The sequence below is a fragment of the Oncorhynchus nerka genome, linkage group LG27, assembly GCF_034236695.1.
Source record: "Oncorhynchus nerka isolate Pitt River linkage group LG27, Oner_Uvic_2.0, whole genome shotgun sequence".
NCBI classification, from domain to species: domain Eukaryota; kingdom Metazoa; phylum Chordata; class Actinopteri; order Salmoniformes; family Salmonidae; genus Oncorhynchus; species Oncorhynchus nerka.
The window spans coordinates 39,065,572-39,085,537 of NC_088422.1; the positions used below are offsets into that span (position 1 = coordinate 39,065,572).

Genomic DNA, 19,966 nt, shown 5'->3' on the forward strand with positions numbered 1-19,966 from the left:
CAGAACCATTATGTCATAGCATTGAGTAAATTCTACAGTACCATTGTGTCATAGCATTGAGTAAATTCTACAGTACCATTGTGTCATAGCATTGAGTAAATTCTACAGAACCATTGTGTCATAGCATTGAGTAAATTCTACAGTACCATTGTGTCATAGCATTGAGTAAATTCTACAGAACCATTGTGTCATAGCATTGAGTAAATTCTACAGAACCATTGTGTCATAGCATTGAGTAAATTCTACAGTACCTTCGTGTCATAGCATTGAGTAAATTCTACAGTACCTTCGTGTCATAGCATTGAGTAAATTCTACAGTACCTTCGTGTCATAGCATTGAGTAAATTCTACAGAACCATTGTGTCATAGCATTGAGTAAATTCTACAGTACCTTCGTGTCATAGCATTGAGTTAATTCTACAGTACCTTCGTGTCATAGCATTGAGTAAATTCTACAGTACCTTCGTGTCATAGCATTGAGGGTTTGGGTCTGACCTCGAGTCTTTTGCGTATTTTCAGAAACCTGGCAAGTGGTGTGCGGTGCACGTCCAGATTGCCTGGCAGATCTACCACCATCAGCAGAAGATGAAGGTGGGCCAGCTGTCTCTGTGTGTGTGTGTGTGTGTGTGTGTGTGTGTGTGTGTGTGTGTGTGTGTGTGTGTGTGTGCATGTGTGTGCATGTGTGTGTGTGTGCCCGTGCGCGTGTCTGAGTGTGTGAGTGAGTGAGTGTGTGTGTTTCTGTCTGCGTCTTGGGTGGCAGAAGGAGGTCGGGGGGGGCTGTGTTTTCCTTTCCAGAGGATTCCTATTTTTCTGTATCTAGTTAAGCAGCAGACATTTTGGTTATGGCTTGGAAAACTCCTGTTGTCTCTGTCATGGTGTCACTGTCATAGGCACCCCGTCCTCATGGGGTTTAGTGGGCCTAATCAGCTTACCCTGATGTTGTTATGACACAGTATGTGTTGGGGATCTAGTGGCATTATATATGTTGTCACCCCTGTCTGATCTCACACAGTGATTATAGTACTGATTATAGCAGATTACAAGTCTCTCCTTGAGCTATGACAGTGCTGGCATCAATTATTGTTAATTACTTACACATGCAAACACTGACAGTTCCTCTGTTTCTTTTCTTCCTCCTCTTACCTTTTCTTTATCTTGTTTTATTTCACCTCCTTTGTGTTCTCTCTCTCTCTCTCTCTCTCTTTCTCTCTCTCTCTCTCTCTCTCTCTCTCTCTCTCTCCCCTCGGCCCCCCTACCCCCCTCCCTCTTGCCAACAGCAGATGCAGGTAGACCCTCACAAACTGGACATGAATGGAAAGCTGGACCTGTTCAGCCGTCCCCCCGCCCCGGGGGTGTTTCCTGGGTTCCCCTACACCCACGACCTGGCACGACCCATGTTCTCCTCCACAGGTCAGTATAGGGTTCATCGTCAGCCACCCAGCACAGGGCACAGAAGGATTTTTTTTGTGGACGGAGGGGGGAGGGTACAGACCATTTTGTGTGGATCACGCTACAGACGTGCTGCGGCACCCTCAGCACCCCTACTTCCCGCGGCTATGGTTGTCTTCTATTCTCCTTTACCCACAGCTGACCCCTTGCTCTGGCCAAACGCTACGCCACGCCCGCGGACGTTCATTTTTTTCACATGTATCAAGTGGCATTTTGAAACATCGTCATTGGCTTGGTTACTCCGATTGGTTAGAGACGATCCGAACGCTGATTACTTTGTTTTGTACAACACCCCTCATTTGAACGTCACCACAAACGACTTCAACGTCTCAGACTGAAGTATGTAGCGAGCATAGAGCAGCGGAATAACTCACTTTGAGTCGTCGGGCAACAGCTGACTCTAGTTGAAGTGCTGTTGTTGTAAATGTTGTTCCAGACTGTGTCAGGTGTGGCCATGAATATGGATGTTTCTCTATGGGTGTCTCTCAAATAGCACCCTATTCCCTACATAGTGCACTGCTTTTGACCAGGGATGGGTGCCATTTGGAACACAATCAGTGTGATAATTGACTGGTAGAACCTGCCTTGAAGGGCAACATGGAGGCGGGTGCCCTTTAGCTTGTAATTATGCAGTATTGTATCATCGTGTATGGGCTTGTAATTGGCTCGTTCATTAACCATTCATGATATATGGGTGAAGAGTGTTTTGTAAGAGAGGTCAACGTCTGTTCATAACAAAGCGCCCCCATCCACACACACACACACACGCTCATGTGAAACTATTGAATGTTATGGTAATTTCTATCAAGCCTTTCTCAACCAGCCACGATGAAAAATCAGATATCCTTCACTGTATTTGTGGTGGTTTGAATATTTATCTAATTAGCATTGCTACTGTAAAATATTGATTATTTTCCACATTTAAAAGATCAGTATTAGCCATTCTTCTTCAGTCTGGAGCATGTCAGAGGTCACAGGGTTAAAGGTCACCATAGAGCTGACTCAGGGTGGTTTGTTTGGGGGCGCTCTCCTCTCAGTCAGACCTACCTCTGCATGGATGCCTAGTTAGAGGTTGTGACAGATGGCTGCTGTCGCGCTACTAAATGAGTGGACACACTGAGGTAACATGGTCTCTCACCCTCTCTCTCCTCCCATAGGTTCTGGCCATCCGGCCGCCTCCCCGTACGGCCCCTCCCCCCACCACAGTGGCTTCCTGCCTCCCAGCCACTTGGCAGGTAAGTGTAAGTAGCACCACATTTTACATTCACTTTTTTCCTTTTTCCTCTCTCACAGGGTTGCACTCGTTTTGAGAATACTTCTACAGTCACTAGGGCATAGGGTTGCAAAGGGAGGGTATATTACTGGTAACTTTCTAAGTTTACCAGTAAACGACCAATGTTTTGGTAACTTTTAAGTTTCGGTGGGAATTTTATCGTATGATATCTGGTTGCCTTTTTGGGTACTGGAATTATCTCTGGCCCTTTGTGTGGACTTATTACATTTAGAAATATGTAAAATAATCAAATAAGAAGAATGAAAATGTATTAATAGAATGACAACGCTGTAAAACATTATCCTAACTATAAATCATCAACTTACTGCTGTTTAATATGAGACTTTCAGCATGAAATATCCTTTTTACTTTTTACACACTTTTATTTATTTTACTATGTCAATATGTTCTTGCTGTAAATCAGGGCTCAAAACTGCGACCAAAACAACTGCGACCAAAACAACTGCGACCAAAACACTTGCGTTTGTGACCCAGTGCAACACCAATTTTCTATTGGCCTCGAAGGTGCAAGTCGCGTTAGATTTTGGTTCAAACTTCACCTTTATTTTTTAAAAGATTTATTCAAACAGCAATGGGTATGCAACAATGGGTATGAATCTTTGTGATGTGCAATTCAGTCATCATACCCTGTTTGAATGAACTTTTCTAAAGGCTTTCCCAATTCAATGTTGACTGCAAAGTGAATGATATCCTGATGATTTGTATCAATTCACGGGGCATTTGTTTTTGCAAACTCTGCCATCACATGTAGCCTACACTGTACGTTACAAAGACACTGTCTCTTGCTAGGCACGCAATTACATTTCAGTCATTTAGAAGACACCCTTATCCAGAGCTAGTTACAAGAGCAATTAGGGTTCTGTGCCTTGCTCAAGGGCACACTGACAGATTTTTCACCTGGTAAGTTCTGGGACTCGAACCAGCGACCTTTCGGTTATTGGCCCAATGCTCTTAACTGCTAGGCTACCTGCCACCCTACAATTGATTTAAAGGGCAACTACATTTTTTGGGGGGTGGTGATCTCAAAAGTGATCTCCCTATAGGGCCCTACAACTGTAGAGTGACTGTTCAAAATCACAAATAATAACAGTCTTTTTGAGATTTTCTTCCCTCCAAACAAGCAATGTAAATATGATATTGTCAAGTTAAAATGTAATTATTTGTGTATGGACGGTAGGTCATTATAGGCTTTAGGCTATTTGCTATTTGCTCAGCCCCCAAATTAAAGATAACATTTAAATTATGCGCGCATCATCCGCTTTCCAGTGCCAGTATTGTTTTCATTCGGGCCAGTAGCTTTCAGTTGGCACTGCAAGGGCATAATTTAAAAGATGGCTAGTTATTATTAGCCTGGTTCTGTATGAAATGCAGGTACATTATTGGACACAGGTCAGATCATTATCGCCGCTCGGTGGTAAAAAATGTATGCAACCAAATCCTGTGCTGGTGCCATCAACTGAAAAAGTTGGTGTAAAAAAAAGTGAGTCTAGAGCCCTCTAAATGTTTTGGCGCCAAACTGGTGCCAGTTGTAAAAAAAAGTCAGTGGTTGGAAGTGTGCCATTGTTGATTAGATGCTTTTTTTCATTAATTAGGCTATTTTCTCTTGAGCCATATGGCCTATCCACTAGAGACTCTAGGACAATATGGACACGGATAAAAAAAACAAATACTATATATTAATATATATATTTTTCAGTTATTGAAGTATAAATTACCAAAGTTACCATAGATTGCCATAGATTACCTGTTAATTACTAAAATTACTGAAAGTTCCAGTAACTTTGGTAAATAACCAGTAGTTTTGCAACCCTACTACGGAATCATTTGATAACATAGCCCTTTGTTGATTGGAAACGAAGTTCACTTGAAGGTTATAATCGGCATTTAGAGGTCCTTAGTTTGCTAGTGAGGTCATCCTGTTGCTCCATTTCTTGCACTGAATTTTACTTTAGGGCTGTGTATAGAGAGCCCTCCCCCTGTGATTCATTAAATACACCCTTGAATAACCCTCCTTCCTGTACTGATGTGGATGGAATGCAACTCTGGGCTTGTTGAGGTAGTATTTCTAATCCCCCAACTTTATTTTCCCGCCCCTTTGTTCAAGTGAAGGTTTTTCACTGCACAACACTGTCTTATTTCATACTGTCTTGGACAGAGGCAGATGGCCTCAGCAAATATGACATTTTACCTTGAGGCTTCTTTCTATAGCATCTTCAAGTTTTGCTCGTCTATTACACAGACAGAGTAATAGAGGTTTTTTGTATTCTTCTGTATTTCCTATCAAAGATGTTGTTTGGCTTCAGTGCAGCAAGGTGATTTCATGGGATAAGCTCTTGAGTCAATCCAATTTGAGTTTATAAACACCTGGTGCACAGGGGGGGAAATGTTATTACACCCCTCAAAGATTTTGGGTGAAATTCCTGCCCAAAGAACGAACTCAAGTGTGACTCGGCAGGAATGATTTCCTAGCTGTTGTTTGCTGATAAATTGACAAACCGTGGCATTGCATTCACCACAGAGTGGAAGACTTTCAAAACTAGATTAAAGGATCATTCATCATTGATATATCCTCAGTCATTTTCAGTAGTCTTCCTCAATCTTGAAATCTTGATCATGTTGTCTCCTGATTCCTCCGGTAGGTATGCATACCTTTCCAATTTTAGTTTCATGTAAACTGGGACCAGGTTTAACTAAGGCACTTAGTAAAATAAATGTTTTAAAAGCACTACGTAGAATGATGAAGGTTTATTCGGGTTGGAACCATTTTCTGAATCCAGGCGGAACCTTTTTCATCCAACGAAGAACCCTTAAACAACCCTTGAACCGGGATTCAAAATGGGTTCTCCTACAGGTACAGCCGAGGATCCCCAATGGTTTTAGGTAGAACATTTTTTCTCAGAGTGTGCAGGTTAAAATGGAAGCATCAAACACTGAAGCCTCTGTAAAAACTAGTAGACAAATATTCTCCTTTCAAGCAGCTATGTGCCTGACTGTCCAGACTCCAGACTAGCATGGCACATTGCACATATCAAATCCCCTTTCCATTTGTAGTCCAGCTCCAACCATAACCCCATCATACTCCCTAGCATCAGGATCAGAGATCAAAGGCTCTCCGCTCCATTACGGACAGTGTGGGAGTAAATCCAGTGTCCAAGAGGCGTGAGTGGCCAGAGCAGGCAGCCAGCCTCGCTAGCTAGCTACATACAGTAGGATTAGAGGAAGTAGTACGACAGAGCTCCGCTTGTAAGAGAAAAGCCGAGTGGAACGAGTGGTCAGGCTCCTCCAGCCAGCTCAGCTAATCCCTGTTTGGCATTTTGCAGATCCTTTCAGTCGCTCCAGTACCTTTGGCGGCCTCGGCAACCTTTCAACCAGTGCCTTCGGAGGATTAGGCAACCCCTCGCTTGGTAAGCGCCGACCCCCCCCCCTCCCCCGCCCCCCACGGCCAGACACAGCGCAGCTCAGCTTTAGACCACAGGGAAGGGCCAGGAAGGAAAGAAATCAAGGCACTTAGCGCTGCATCAAATGCCAAAATAAAACTAGCACAGGGAGCAAAAAGGCAGGCAGCACAGCAGCAGAACAGCACAGCTCTCTCTCTCTCTCTCTCCACCCCGCTCTCCCCAGTAGCTTGGCTTCAATCTGACAGCAACACTGCCAACGCACACAGCACTCACAGGCTTGCTGTTTGGTTGCTATTCATGTATTAATTATTCTACAAGCCCCCTCATCGCCACTGTGGAGGACTCTCACCCTCTCTCTCTCTCCCTCTTCCTCTCCATCTCTCTCATATTCTCCTCTGCCAAATCATTTCCCCTGTAGCGAAATGGATGTCAGTGAAATAGACACGCTATGGAATGCTAAGGTCTCCCTGGCTTTTCACAACCCTTACCCCCAGAGGGAAATTGATTACCCCCCCATCCACCCCCCTTTCCAGTAAAAAGGCCCTGAGAATGAGGAGTGAATTGGGGAGCAGAGCAGAGTAGGGCCCTTGGTCCAAGCAGCTAGAAGCGCAAAGGGGGAAGCCATTAACCCTGCCAGTCTTTGTAAAGCAGAGCTCTTTGCAGCAAGAGACCGCTCAGAACCCTCAGGACAAAGACAAAGTTGCTTTTGTGTAGATTTTCTTTATTTCCTCGTCTTCAGACTCTTCCTCTGATGTTCTGTGCCCAGGAGGGGTTTTAGTTTGTTTTGCTCACGCTCTTTTCTCCATGTCTCCTCTCCTTAAGGCTCCAACAGTATCTTTGGCCATAAAGAAGGCCCAGGGGGCCTGCCAGGCTTCGGCAGCCCCCACCACGATACCTGGAACAGGCTCCACCGGACCCCACCCTCCTTCCCCACCCCACCACAGTGGCCCAAGTCTGCAGACGCGGAGCGCAGCAACTCAGTCAACAGCCACGAGCGAGAGAGAGAACGAGAGAGGGAACGGGAGAGGGAGAGAGAACGAGAGAGAGAACGGGAGAAAAGGGATTCATCCATCAGCAAGGAGGAGAAGGATAAAGACAGGTGTGTATTCTATATGAGTACAACTCTGAATAATTTCCGTTAGTTGTAAGTAATCCAAATTGTTGTGTTATTTGAATACAAATTTTCATGCACACATATTTCCCCCAAAACTATTTCCAACCTTCTACCCTTCTGATAAATGCATATTTTTATTTTGTTTGTGCCCCTCACAGAGATTTGATTGACCGTAACCGTCACTCGAACCGTTCCTCCCCTGCGTCGGCCCAAACCAGCTACCAGATCAGCAGCCTGATCCGCTCTAACAGCCAGAACTCCAGTGACTCTGGTCGCCACCACAGCGCCAGTGTGGATCGGGTCCGGGAGGCCGAGAAGGAGCTCCTGGAGCGCCACCGAGAGGCAGCCATTCTGGGGGACGTCAAGGTGAAGGAGAGCCGCTCCCCTGGAGGAGGGAAGGAGGTGTCAGACAGAGACAGACGCTCGTCAGAGGACCCCATCAAACCAGCCCACCGCACGCCCTCTCCCTACCCCAAGGCTGTCCTATCTGAGACAGGAATGAAGATGGCTGGTGGTCCCCCACCCACTCTACTCAAGGACGGGGACAGGGACAGGAAGGAAGGTCCTCCGTCCTCTGGGGGGGACCTGCTGCTGCACAAGGTGAAGAACGACATGAAGATCAAGGAGGAGCGCAAAGAGGACCAGGAGGTGATGGTGGTGAGCTCCGAGCCTGCCACTCAGCCTGCTCCTCCTCCTCAGCCTCTACCTCCTCCACCTCCCCAGCCCGGTCACCACCACCACCACCACCACCACCCTCCTCTGTCTCAGCAGCCTCCTCCCCCCTCCCCACGCTGCAGTGACTTGCCCACCCACGGCTCCCTGCATGGGGTGCACATGGCCCACTCCCTGCCCCTCTCCATGAGTGCCATGCACCAGATGGGCAGTCTCAACGTGCTGGACCGGGCCCGCATGGCTCCCTTTATGGGGGTGAGCCCCCTGGCTGCTGCTGCAGGGAGGGACCGGATGCCCCACCAAGCCTTCCCTTGGGACCCACTGAGGGAGGCCTACCGCAACCTGGACCTGCAGCGCAGGATGGACTTTCAGCTGAGGGCTGAGCAGGCCCAGCGCTTCCCCAGCATGTACGAGCAGGAGCGGGCTTACCGGGAGAGAGAGGCCCACGACTACTCCCACCATGAGCACATGCTGGAGGTACGGCGGGAGCACGAGAGGATGAGGCAACAGGCAGAGGAAAGAGAGCGCCAGCACCTGAGGGAGGAGCTGGACCGAGCGCGGCTCCACCAGCTGCACCAGTCCCCCATGGAGGGACACCTGCCACACATGCCCCCCTTCATGCCCCACCTGGGCGGCATGCCCTACCCCAGACTCAGCCCCTCCACCGGACACAACGGCCTGCTAAACCGGACGCCCCCCACTGCTGCCCTTAGCGCTCCCCCCCCCCTAGTGCCCGCGGGCAGCACCAGAGCAGCCTCCCCCAGAAGGACTACCCCCCACACCACCCAGGACCCCGAGATTACTCCCCTCCCGCAACCCCAAAGAAGTGGAGGCACGGTAGCTTGACATAACAGACAAAGGACGTGAATGCTTAAAAAGGCACACTCCCCAATTTAGAACCTTCTAGAGAGAACAAGATGCACTGCTTTTCAATGGAGAAAGGCATAAGTAAAAGAGAAAACAGTATGATTGTACAAAGTAAAGATTTGTAAGGGTGAAGAAGCACATGCCATGCTTTTATTTTATATGGACAGGCTGATGAGAATGTTGGTTAGAAGAACACAAAAAGTATGTGTATGTTAGTTGCCGACTTAAAATTTGATATTAATATATTAATCCAATACCTTTTGTCGATTTTTCCGTGAAAAGTGAGATTCTGATTGAAAAGAGAGATTCTGATTGAAATTAGTTTGTACATTTCCTATCCTTGTTCCATGTATAGACATCATTTTTATGAATTTGTATTTTGTGCATAAGTCCATTTTCTTTTCAATATTTATCCCAGTCCATTGTGAGACATATCAAGGATGATGCTCCACAGTGGATGGGAGTGGATGATGCTCCACAGTGGATGATGCTCCACAGTTTTTACCCAGTAATTTAACCTCATGGTACCTGAAAATACTCATAAATGATCATGTACAAAGTTACATTAAAGATTTGTTGCATTTTATTTGTTTTGCCTTTGAGATATGCAGACAAATATATATTACGAGGTCTTTGTTCGGTCTCTGTAAAGAAGAATTAGTGTAAAACAAAATGACAATGTAAATTTATTAGGCTTTTTAAATGTTTCTAGAAAAACAAATGAAATCAAAACAGAACCACTTCCTGGTTGTAAACCATGGTAACAGACGAGCCTGTCCAATGGGAGGGAAGGAGGGCGGGCATCAGAAGGGGGCCTGGAATGATCTTCTGCAATCTATGCAAAGAGGCACTGAGCACCCCGATGGAGAGCCACCTGGAATGGAATGGACTGTTGGATAATGTTGATTCTGTGAGAGGAACTTGGATTAACTCAACATGTTTTTCTTTCCAATCATGGGACGTGGAATTAAACCTATAGACTTCCTGGTTACAGATAAACTGTACCAGAAGCTTACATACAGCCCCAGTGACAGCAAAGGAAGACACGTTTGATTGGGCGGCAATAGGACTTTCTCTGTCGACCGTTGTGGTGTTGTGCAGTTGTTTTTCTTAGACTTGTATACAAAACAAGTAGAGTTTTAGGCGTGCAAAAAAATGAAAACGAACATTCATGTACGGAATAAAGTTTGGACCTAATACCTGCATTATATCGCTTTTTATTCACATTCAGGATCATTCTCTGAAACCAGGGATACTGGATGTTAACCCCTTCAAAATGTAAAATGGTGACATAACAATAATTCACAAATCACTGAAGGAAACGTTTTTTTCATAGATTTGCCAATACTGCCAGTATCTTAGCTTGCTCATTTCATTTAGCACGTTTCGAACATCCTACATGAAATACAGTGCAGTAGCCAAGTATCTAAAGCCAGGGGGGGGCTCTGTTCTTATGAACATTTGACAAGTCATCTCACAGGGATTAGCTGCAGGGCTCTCACAGCTGTCCTGGGGGATCGATGGGTCTGGGGAGAGGAAAGGCAATAGAGGGTGGGACTAATAGAACATTGATTTTGTAAGAAAGCAGATTTTTAGTGTTTGTGTTGCAGCTAACCACTATTGACTGGAGGCCCGAGCGGAGTATTGACCTGCGGCCTGGACTCATTAAGAGGAGCAATGCCAGGGAGGGAGGCAGCAGGCTATCGGATGTTAGAGGAGAGGAGGGCCGCTCTCCCCTGATCACTCTCCCCTTTCTCCCCCCTCCTTCTCTCACCTCCTATCCCCACACTCATCTGTTTCGCTAATGAAGCCGGAAGGTCCTCTGGAGTGGTCCGAGGAGAGGGACATCCAGACGCCCCGTCCCGTTATCGACGAAGGCCCTTCTCTCTCAATTCAATTCAATTCAAAGCAAGTGGAATAGATACTAATCAATAGTGAAATAAACAATACAAAATGAACAGTAAGCATTGCACACACAAACGTTTCAAAAGAATAGAGATTTAAAATGTTATATTAAGGCTATGTACAGTGTTGTAGCAATGTGCAAATAGTTGAAGTACGAAAGGGATAGATATAGATTGTTTTTATAATGGTGTTTGTGCTTCACTGGTTGCCCTTTTCTAGTGGCAACAGGTCACAAATCTGGCTGTTGTGAAAGCACACTGGAATTTCACCTAATCGATATGGGAGTGTATCAACAAAAAAAAAAAAAAAATTGTGGGTCTGTGTAATATGAGGGAATACCGTGTCTCTAATATGGTCATACGTTTGGTAGGAGGTTAGGAAGTGCACCTAATTTTGTGGGCAGATGGCACGTAGCCAGTCTTCTCTCGAGAGCCAGGTCTGCCTATGGCGTCCTCTCAATAGTAGCAGTACCCCCTGTATATAGCCTCGCTACTGTTATTTTATTGTCTTTAATCATTTTTTAAAAATATACATTCTCATCCGTGGATGAGAATGGGAAGTGCTCTGCCCTCCTTTTCCTGTAGTCCATAATCAACTCATTTGTGACGATCACGTTGAGGAAGAGGTTGTTATCCTGGCACCACACTACCAGGTCTCTGACCTCCTCCCTATAATCTCATTGTTGTCAGTGATCAGGCCTACCACTGCTGTGTCGTCTGCAAACTTAATGAGGGTGTTGCAGTCATGCTTGGCCATGCAGTCATGGATGAACAGGGAGTACAGGAGGGGACTGAGCACGCACCCTTGAGGAGCCCCCATGTTGAGGATCAGCGTGGCAGATGTGTCGTTACCTACCCTTACCACCTGGAAGTCCAGGATCCAATTGCAGATTTAGGTGTTTAGTCCCAGGGTCCTTAGCTTATTGATGAGCTTTGATGGCACTATGGTGTTGAATGCTGAGCTGTAGTCAGTGAATCGCGTTCTCACGTAGGTGTTCCTTTTGTCCGAGTGGGACAGGGCAGTGTGGAGTGCAATAGAGATTATGTCATCTGTGGATCTATTGGGGCAGTATGCAACTTGGAGTGGGTCTAGGGTTTCTGGGATAATGGTGTTGATGTGACGAACCTTTCAAAGCACTTCATGGCTACAGACATGAGTGCTATGGGTCGGTAGTCATTTAGGCAGGTTACCTTGGTGTTCTTGGGCACAGGAACTATGGTGGTCTGCTTGAAACATGTTAGTATTACAGACTCAGTCAGGGACAGGTTGAAAATGTCAGTGAAGACACTTGCCAGTTGGTCAGCGCATGCTCGGAGTACACATCCTGGTAATCTGTCTGGCCCAGCGGCCTTGTGAATGTTGACCTGTTTAAAGGTCTTACTCACATCGGCTACGGAGAGCGTGATCACACAGTCGTCCGGAACAGCTGGTGTGCTCATACATTCTTCAGTGTTGCTTGCCTCGAAGCGAGCATAGAAGACATTTAGCTATTCTGGTAGGCTTGTGTCACTGGGCAGCTCACGGCTATGCTTCCCTTTGTAGTTCGTAATAGTTTGCAAGCCCTGCCACATCCAACGAGTGTCAGAGCCGGTGTAGTATGATTCAATCTTAGTCCTGTATTGACGCTTTGCCTGTTTGATGGTTCGTCCTAGTTCATAGTGGGATTTCTTATAAGCGTCCGTGTTAGAGTCCCGCTCCTTGAAAGCGGCAGCTCTACCCTTTAGCTCAGTGCGAATGTTGCATGTAATCCATGGCTTCTGGTTGGGGTATGTACATACGGTCACTGTGGGGATAACGTCATCGATGCACTTATTGATGAAGCCAGTGACTGATGTGGTGTACTCCTCAATGTCATCGGAAGAATCCCAAAACATATTCCAGTCTGTGCTAGCAAAACAGTACCTTAGCTTAGCTTAGCATCTGCATCATCTGACCACTTCCGTATTATCGAGTCACTGGTACTTTTGTTTTTTCTTGTAAGCAGGAATCAGGAGGGTAGAGTTATGGTCAGATATGCCAAAAGGAGGGCGAGGGAGAGCGTTCTGTGTGTGGAGTAAAGGTGGTCTAGAGTTTTTTTTCACTCTGGTTGCACATGTAACATGCTGGTAGAAATGAGGTAAAACGGATTTAACGTTCCCTGCATTGAAGTCTCCGGAGACTAAGAGCGCCGCCTCTGGATGAGCATTTTCTTGTTTGTTTATTGGCTTATACAGCTTATTGAGTGTGGTCTTAGTGCCAGCATCGGTTTGTGGTAAATAAACAGCTATGAAAAAATAGATGAAAACACTCTTGGTAAATAGTGTGGTCTACAGCTTATCATGAGATACTCTACCTCAGGCGAGCCAAACTTTGAGTCTTCCTTAACGTTAGATTTCCTGCACCAGCTGTCATTTACAAATAGACACAGACCGCACCCCTTATCTTACCGGAGGCAGCTGTTCTATCTTGCCAATGCACAGAAAACCCAGCCAGCTGTATGTTATCTATGTCGTCGTTCAGCTACAACTCGGTGAAACATAAGATATTACAGTTTTTAATGTCCCGTTGGTAGGTTAGTCTTGATTTGAGCTCATCCATTTTATTATCCAATGATTGCATGTTGGTTAATAGGACTGATGGTAGAGGCGCCCCGACCTACGTCTCTGATATCTCCATCTCTTCTTCATGTGGATGATGAGGATTTGGGCCTTGTCCGGTGTCTGAAGTAAATCCTTCGAGTCTGACTCATTAAAGAAAGAAAAAAATCTTTGTCCAGTACGAGGTGAGTAATCGCTGTCCTGATATCCAAAAGCTCTTTTTTCGGTCATAAGAGATGGTGGTAGAAACATTATGTACAAAATAAGTTACAAATAAAGCGAAAAAACACAATAGCACAATTGGTTCGGAGCCCGTAAAAATGCAGCCATCTCCTCCGGCGCCATTCAAACACTATTTAGGCTTTCTACTGCCAAGTTTAAACCTTCACTATTGCAGTGAAACGTTTTGTCCAGGAAGTCACCTGAAAGGGATTGAATTTGTTGTTGCCCAGTTAAACTAGTGTAGCCCACAGCTATATGGCATAGCCAGATCAGGGTCTAACATAAGGACGACTCCGAATTCTGTTCTGTTCTTAAATAGGCTACATTTTCTTCATATCATAATGTTTCTTTAGACCTGCTTAAAATAAACAATGCATTTATTGTGAAGGTGTAGGCTATATTAAATGGATTTATTAGACTTTTTAAATGTAGATGTTCCAAAGGTCTGCATCAGTGACTTGTTAGACTATGCGTGGAAGCCCGGGGATGCTAAACGTGTTTATGTTAATTAACGGTTAATTACGGTTAGACCGGCAGTTACCGGCTGACAGAATTTCATGACAGCCACAGCCAAGCCCGGATCAAACCGTGGTGAGGTCATTAAGGGATGTTATTGAAAATCAATGCAGCTCTTTGTCTCACACACTCACCAGCAGGCAGGCCACTTTAAAAGGTCTCCTGGAAAAAAATGGGGCTTGCCAGAATGGGGAATGGTGTATTGGGAAGACTTAAATCACTATCACTTTCAATTTAGGCCGGCTGTATTCCACAATGGCCCGACGGGGAGCATCTGTTGGCTGTGTATTTCACTTTACTGCCATGTGCTTTTATTCCTAATCAGACAGTCAACAGCAGGTACTTAACCCCCCCTACCTGTTAGGCTACGGCACAATGATTTTGGGAAGGGGGGGGGCTTTTATTTACTGTGAAAAAACATCTTCCATTTTCTCTGCTTCCATCCGTCCCCTACTCCCTCCATCCCTTATCCAGCTTAGTTCAATTCATTTTGTGGTTGAGCGTTAAAGGGGTTCTATGGGAGATGAAAGCCTCCATACATTTTACTCATTGTCTAGCAAGGTTCATTTATTTGGGAATCAATTGACACATTGCTTCACGGAATATCTAACGCAGCCAGGAGGATTATTTACAAGGTCTGCCATTTTACAGCAGCTCAGTTGAGCAATTCAGCGTTCCTGTTGGATGAAATCATGTTTCTTCATTGGTTAGTATTGCACATGATTTTCTCAATATTTCATGTTTAGAATGTAAAATAGAATTTCTTCCCTGAGGAACAATATCATTTTTATGAAGAAAAATACCAGAACGTGTTTCTGATGTTTCAGCCTACAATATAAGCTACTTTCTAAGGCCATGAAGAGTATACATATACATTTTTTATGATTTTCCTCCACCGTTCCAATTAATAGGATAGAAGGAATGGTATATACGAGGCAGGACATTGTATTTTGTTCTGATAATCCCCTGCGTTTATCAGGGAGAAACCTGAATGCTGAAGGTTGGGATTGAATTTTCATGGTGTTCAAATACCTCCAAAAAGCTCCTGGCACAGAGTTCACCCCTGAGCCAGCGTACAGACGAGCAGGCCTGGGGGCTTTCTTCACTCACAATGGCAGCTAATAACGCTGTGCCAAACTAATAAGATGGGCAGCGAATGAATGGATCGGTCCAAGCCTCTTTTCTCCCTCTCTCTTCCCCCTGATAAAACATGTATGAAAACGTTTTGAGCAGCTATGCAGTGCTCTCCACAGCCTTCCCCCTAGCGAGGGCTAATGCATTAGTTCCCATTTGGAGGGTGTTTTGAAATGGAGATTGGTATTGAGACTTGGAGGCCCCATGATCGTGTTTGAATTGATGTGGGCCGGCCGGCTCCCAGACTCCGCTGAGCTTGGTGATTTGGTAGAGTTCAGGGTTAGGGTTTTGATAGTGTTCACAGCTAGACTATATCTGCATCCAAAATGGCACCTTATTCCCTACATAGCCCGGGTTCTGGTCAAAAGCAGGAAACAGCAGAGGGAACACCCCCCTATCCACATCGATGGAACCGTAGTGGAGAGGGTAGTAAGTTTTAAGTTCCTCGGCATACACATCACAGACAAAATGAATTGGTCCACCCACACAGACAGCATCGTGAAGAAAGCGCAGCAGCGCCTCTTCAACCTCAGGAGGCTGAAGAAATTCGGCTTGTCACCAAAAGCACTCACAAACTTCTACAGATGCACAATCGAGAGCATCCTGTCGGGCTGTATCATCGCCTGGTACGGCAACTGCTCCGCCCACAACCGTAAGGTTCTCCAGAGGGTAGTGAGGTCTGCACAACGCATCACCGGGGGCAAACTACCTGCCCTCCAGGACACCTACACCACCCGATGTCACAGGAAGGCCATAAAGATCATCAAGGACAACAACCACCTGAGCCACTGCCTGTTCACCCCGCTATCATCCAGAAGGCGAGGTCAGTACAGGTGCATCAAAGCTGGGACCGAGAGACTGAAAAACAGTTTCTATCTCAAGGCCATCAGACTGTTAAACAGCCACCACTAACATTGAGTGGCTGCTGCCAACACACTGACTCAACTCCAGCCACTTTAATAATGGGAATTGATGGGAAATGATGTAAAATATATCACTAGCCACTTTAAACAATGCTACCTAATATAATGTTTACATACCCTACATTATTCATCTCATATGTATATGTATATACTGTACTCTATATCATCTACTGCATCTTTATGTAATACATGTATCACTAGCCACTTTAACTATGCCACTTTGTTTACATACTCATCTCATATGTATATACTGTACTCAATACCATCTACTGTATCTTGCCTGTGCCGCTCTACCATCACTCATTCATATATCTTTATGTACATATTCTTTATCCCCTTACACTTGTGTCTATAAGGTAGTAGTTTTGGAATTGTTAGCTAGATTACTTGTTGGTTATTACTGCATTGTCGGAACTAGAAGCACAAGCATTTCGCTACACTCGCATTAACATCTGCTAAACATGTGTATGTGACAAATAACATTTGATTTGATTTGATGTAGGGAATAGGGTGCCATTTTGGAAGTACCCGTATCTGACCCAGGAAGAGGGGAAATGGAAGGTTGGCTTTTACAGTGTACCATTAACACTAGTCACAGGGTGTCTGTGTGAACTGTAGATGTTTTTCACAACCTAAAAAGGCTACCTACATGCATACATCATTCCATTTAATCTTTTTATAGCTCTCAGCATCAACAGATTGCCTGCTGACAGTATCCAGGACAGTCAGCACTGCAGTTGAGAACTCGACGGAGTCAGACTGAGCCAGACAGTGTTAATTCCAGGCCCCAGTGACAAAGTGCTGTCTAATGTCTTTGCACCTCTGGCCCAATGGCAAATATGCCTGCTATCTCACAGCGCTGTAAGGCTGTGCAAAGACCAGAACGGCCAAAGAGAGAGACGGAATATAAATCAGCACATTTCAAAACAGTAGAGGCTCAGAGAGTTGAGGTGTGGATGGAGACAGGGAAGAGGAGGAGGAAGGAGGGAGGGAGAGGGGGCTGTAGACAGGTCCAGCCACAAGGCAGCCAAAATAATTTTTCCACTTTCATTCATTTTTTAAGGATTTCTTCCACGGTTTAGTGGAACCTCATTCTCCCACACTGGCGGTATTATGTACACAAGCCGTAAAAACGAATAACATTTATGCAGCTGGGTGCATCTGGCTGGTTGGAGGTGGTCCTCTCTGGTTGAGGGCCTGCAGGCTGGCATGGCGCCGCCACCCTGTTCTTTGTGTGGGCAGGAGAGGACCAGGGGAGGGAGCCTCTCTAAATACTTATGGATGAAATGAGGGTTCTTTAAAAAAAAAAGGAGGGGAATTCAAGACAGATCGTACTCATACAGGGCTCATGGCTGGTCCAATTTGGCACGTTGAACGCACATGATTAGCCGCTGAGACGTTCATCAAAAGTGGCTCAGTGTTTGAAGGGGGTAGCGAGAGAGAGAGCTGCTGCCAGCTGGTGACAACAAGGCTTGTGTTCACAGGCCAAGAGCAAAGTTTATTTGAATGTGGATCTTGCCATGTTTTTCCAAGCTGCGGAATGAGAATTATGATTTACCCTCTATCCGTATCCCCCCCTCGGGTGATGTTTGATATTCATAAGCATTTATTCTGTTTGACGCGCCTCACAGATACATGATATGTACAAAAGTATGTGGACACTTCTTCAAATGATTGGATTTGTCTATTTCAGCCACACCCGTTGCTGACAAGTGTATAAAATCAAGCACACAGCCATGCAATCTCCATAGACAAACATTGGCAGTAGGATGGCCTTACTGAAGAGCTCAGTAACTTTCAACATGGCAACGTCATAGAATGCCACATTTCTAACAAGTTCATTTTCAAATGTTCTTCTGTCCTCCGTTGCAACACTCACCGCTGAGTTGCAAAATTCCTCTGGAAGCAATGTCAGCACAATAACTGTTAGTCTGGAGCTTCGTGAAATGGGTTTCCATGGCCTATGATCACCGTGCGCAAGCTTTGGCTTGAATGGTGTAAAGCTCTCCACCATTGGACTCTGGAGCAGTGGAAACGCGTTCTCTGGAGTGATGAATCACCCTTCACCATCTGGCAGTCCGGTGGACAAATCAGGGTTTGGCGGATGCCAGGAGAACGCAACCTACCCCAATGCATAGTGCCAACTGTAAAGTTTGGTGGAGGAGGAATAATGATCTGGGCCTGTTTTTCATGGTTTGGGCTAGGCCCCTTAGTTCCAGTGAATGGAAATCTTAACGTGTCCACATACTTTTGGTCATGTAGTGTACATGCCATACACCTCATGTTTTGGCTCCCATGTATGAGGGCTTCCATTCTAATAAGAAATTATTAAATCAACATGTTCATTTCACTCAATCTCAATCAATGCCCTTTAGATTGTGCCTTTGTTGCCTGAGAGAGCGATAACAAGCTAAAGACACACAAAAGGGAATGGTTTCAATTGAACATTTCCCAGAGACCAGAGAGGCATGAGTCAACCTGAAACCATACCAAGCTGAGACCATAGGCCCATTCGAATGACATCCTCCACAATCCACCCCAATGGAGATAAAGTGATACCATTCCACCATTCCTCTCTGGTCTCAGCTTGGTATGGTTGGAGGTCGGACCATTCCAGTACAACCTGTGTTTTAATTACAGTCAGCAAGCTGCATAGAAGATGCCAGCATTGTGACATGGTGGCAATGTGCATGCAGAGAGCATTGATTACATTTTGTCCCTCGTGTACAATGTGGTGTTCGAATTCCTCTTGCAGCCAGGCAACACATACCTCATAGGCCTACTATATAAACAGTCTCTAGAAGTAGAGTCCCTTGCGTGTGGGTTATTATAGGTAAAAAAAAAAATTGAATACTGTATGTTTACTGTGTACTCTGTCTATATAAATAATGTCATTAGAATATTGCTTTAGAATATACATGGATATATCATGAATGGCTTTATTGTGCAATGACTATGTTATAAAACATAGTGTAAGATAATAATGTTTATTTGTCCATACTTCTATTAAATCGTATTCACTATTATCATAGTCCAATGCATTTTCATTATTGTTGTTTTGTTATTCAATATTCAGTCCATTATATTGATTGTGCTCAAACACATTGACACACAGTTGATCTGACCGTTCCAAATGGCTAATATCCTAGATCTATCCTGGTAATAGTTGACTTTGCTTTGTACAATCTGCTCTCGGTGTACAATCTGTGTGCATACAGCAACAAAGAGATCCAGGGCAGATCCTTTATGAATCTGGCTTTAGCAAGAAGTTGGGACATTCCACCCCTGGCCCTGAGAAACAAGCCTGTCTGGCTTCTGTAGAGGGCTAGCTGTCTCTGTCTGGCAGGCAGTACACTTTGAAAAGTGCTTATCTGGTATCTGTGCGGGAGTTGCATGCACATGATAACAATCCCTATCTTATCGCTCTCTGTTCGTTAATGTCACAGCTTAAGGGCTGCTCTTCCACTTGCAATGGGGCTTGCAGAGCGGATTGTTTGCAGATTAGCCAACACAGGCCTTTGTGGGCTTGGAGTGGAAAAAAATGCTTGCCTTGTCCTGCAGACGTTCTTATGTGCACACGTAACCACATGCAATGGGTCTCTTCGCTTGCCTCCTATGTGCTTGTGTCAAATGACTGAAAAACAACACTTTGGCTGGTGGGCTTAACAGAGACTATCATTGTTCTCGATGATACAGTACAATGCTTTTTATCTTCAGACTATTTTTGGGATACCAAAACCACTATAAAAATGATTGGAGATATAGAGTACTCATTCCAGGCATGAACCAAAGACTCATTTGTAAATAATGTTTTATCTGATGTTTATTAAACTAGGGATATATTCATCCTGAACTATTTAATGTGTGGTCCATGGCCAGCGACTCCAGCCTGCGTG

General features: G+C 45.1%; 1 protein-coding gene across 1 annotated transcript in view; it reads left to right on the top strand.

The window, feature by feature from the left end:
* Positions 1-9,991, top strand: part of LOC115111749 (autism susceptibility gene 2 protein-like) — a 421,129-nt gene extending 411,138 nt beyond the window's left edge. The window contains 7 exon segments of the mRNA XM_029638122.2: positions 520-591; positions 1,278-1,410; positions 2,607-2,684; positions 6,064-6,147; positions 6,964-7,240; positions 7,414-8,724; positions 8,726-9,991. Coding sequence (XP_029493982.2) covers positions 520-591; positions 1,278-1,410; positions 2,607-2,684; positions 6,064-6,147; positions 6,964-7,240; positions 7,414-8,724; positions 8,726-8,768 — 1,998 coding nt within the window. The 3' untranslated portion in view covers positions 8,769-9,991.
* Positions 9,992-19,966: the final 9,975 nt, after the last annotated feature.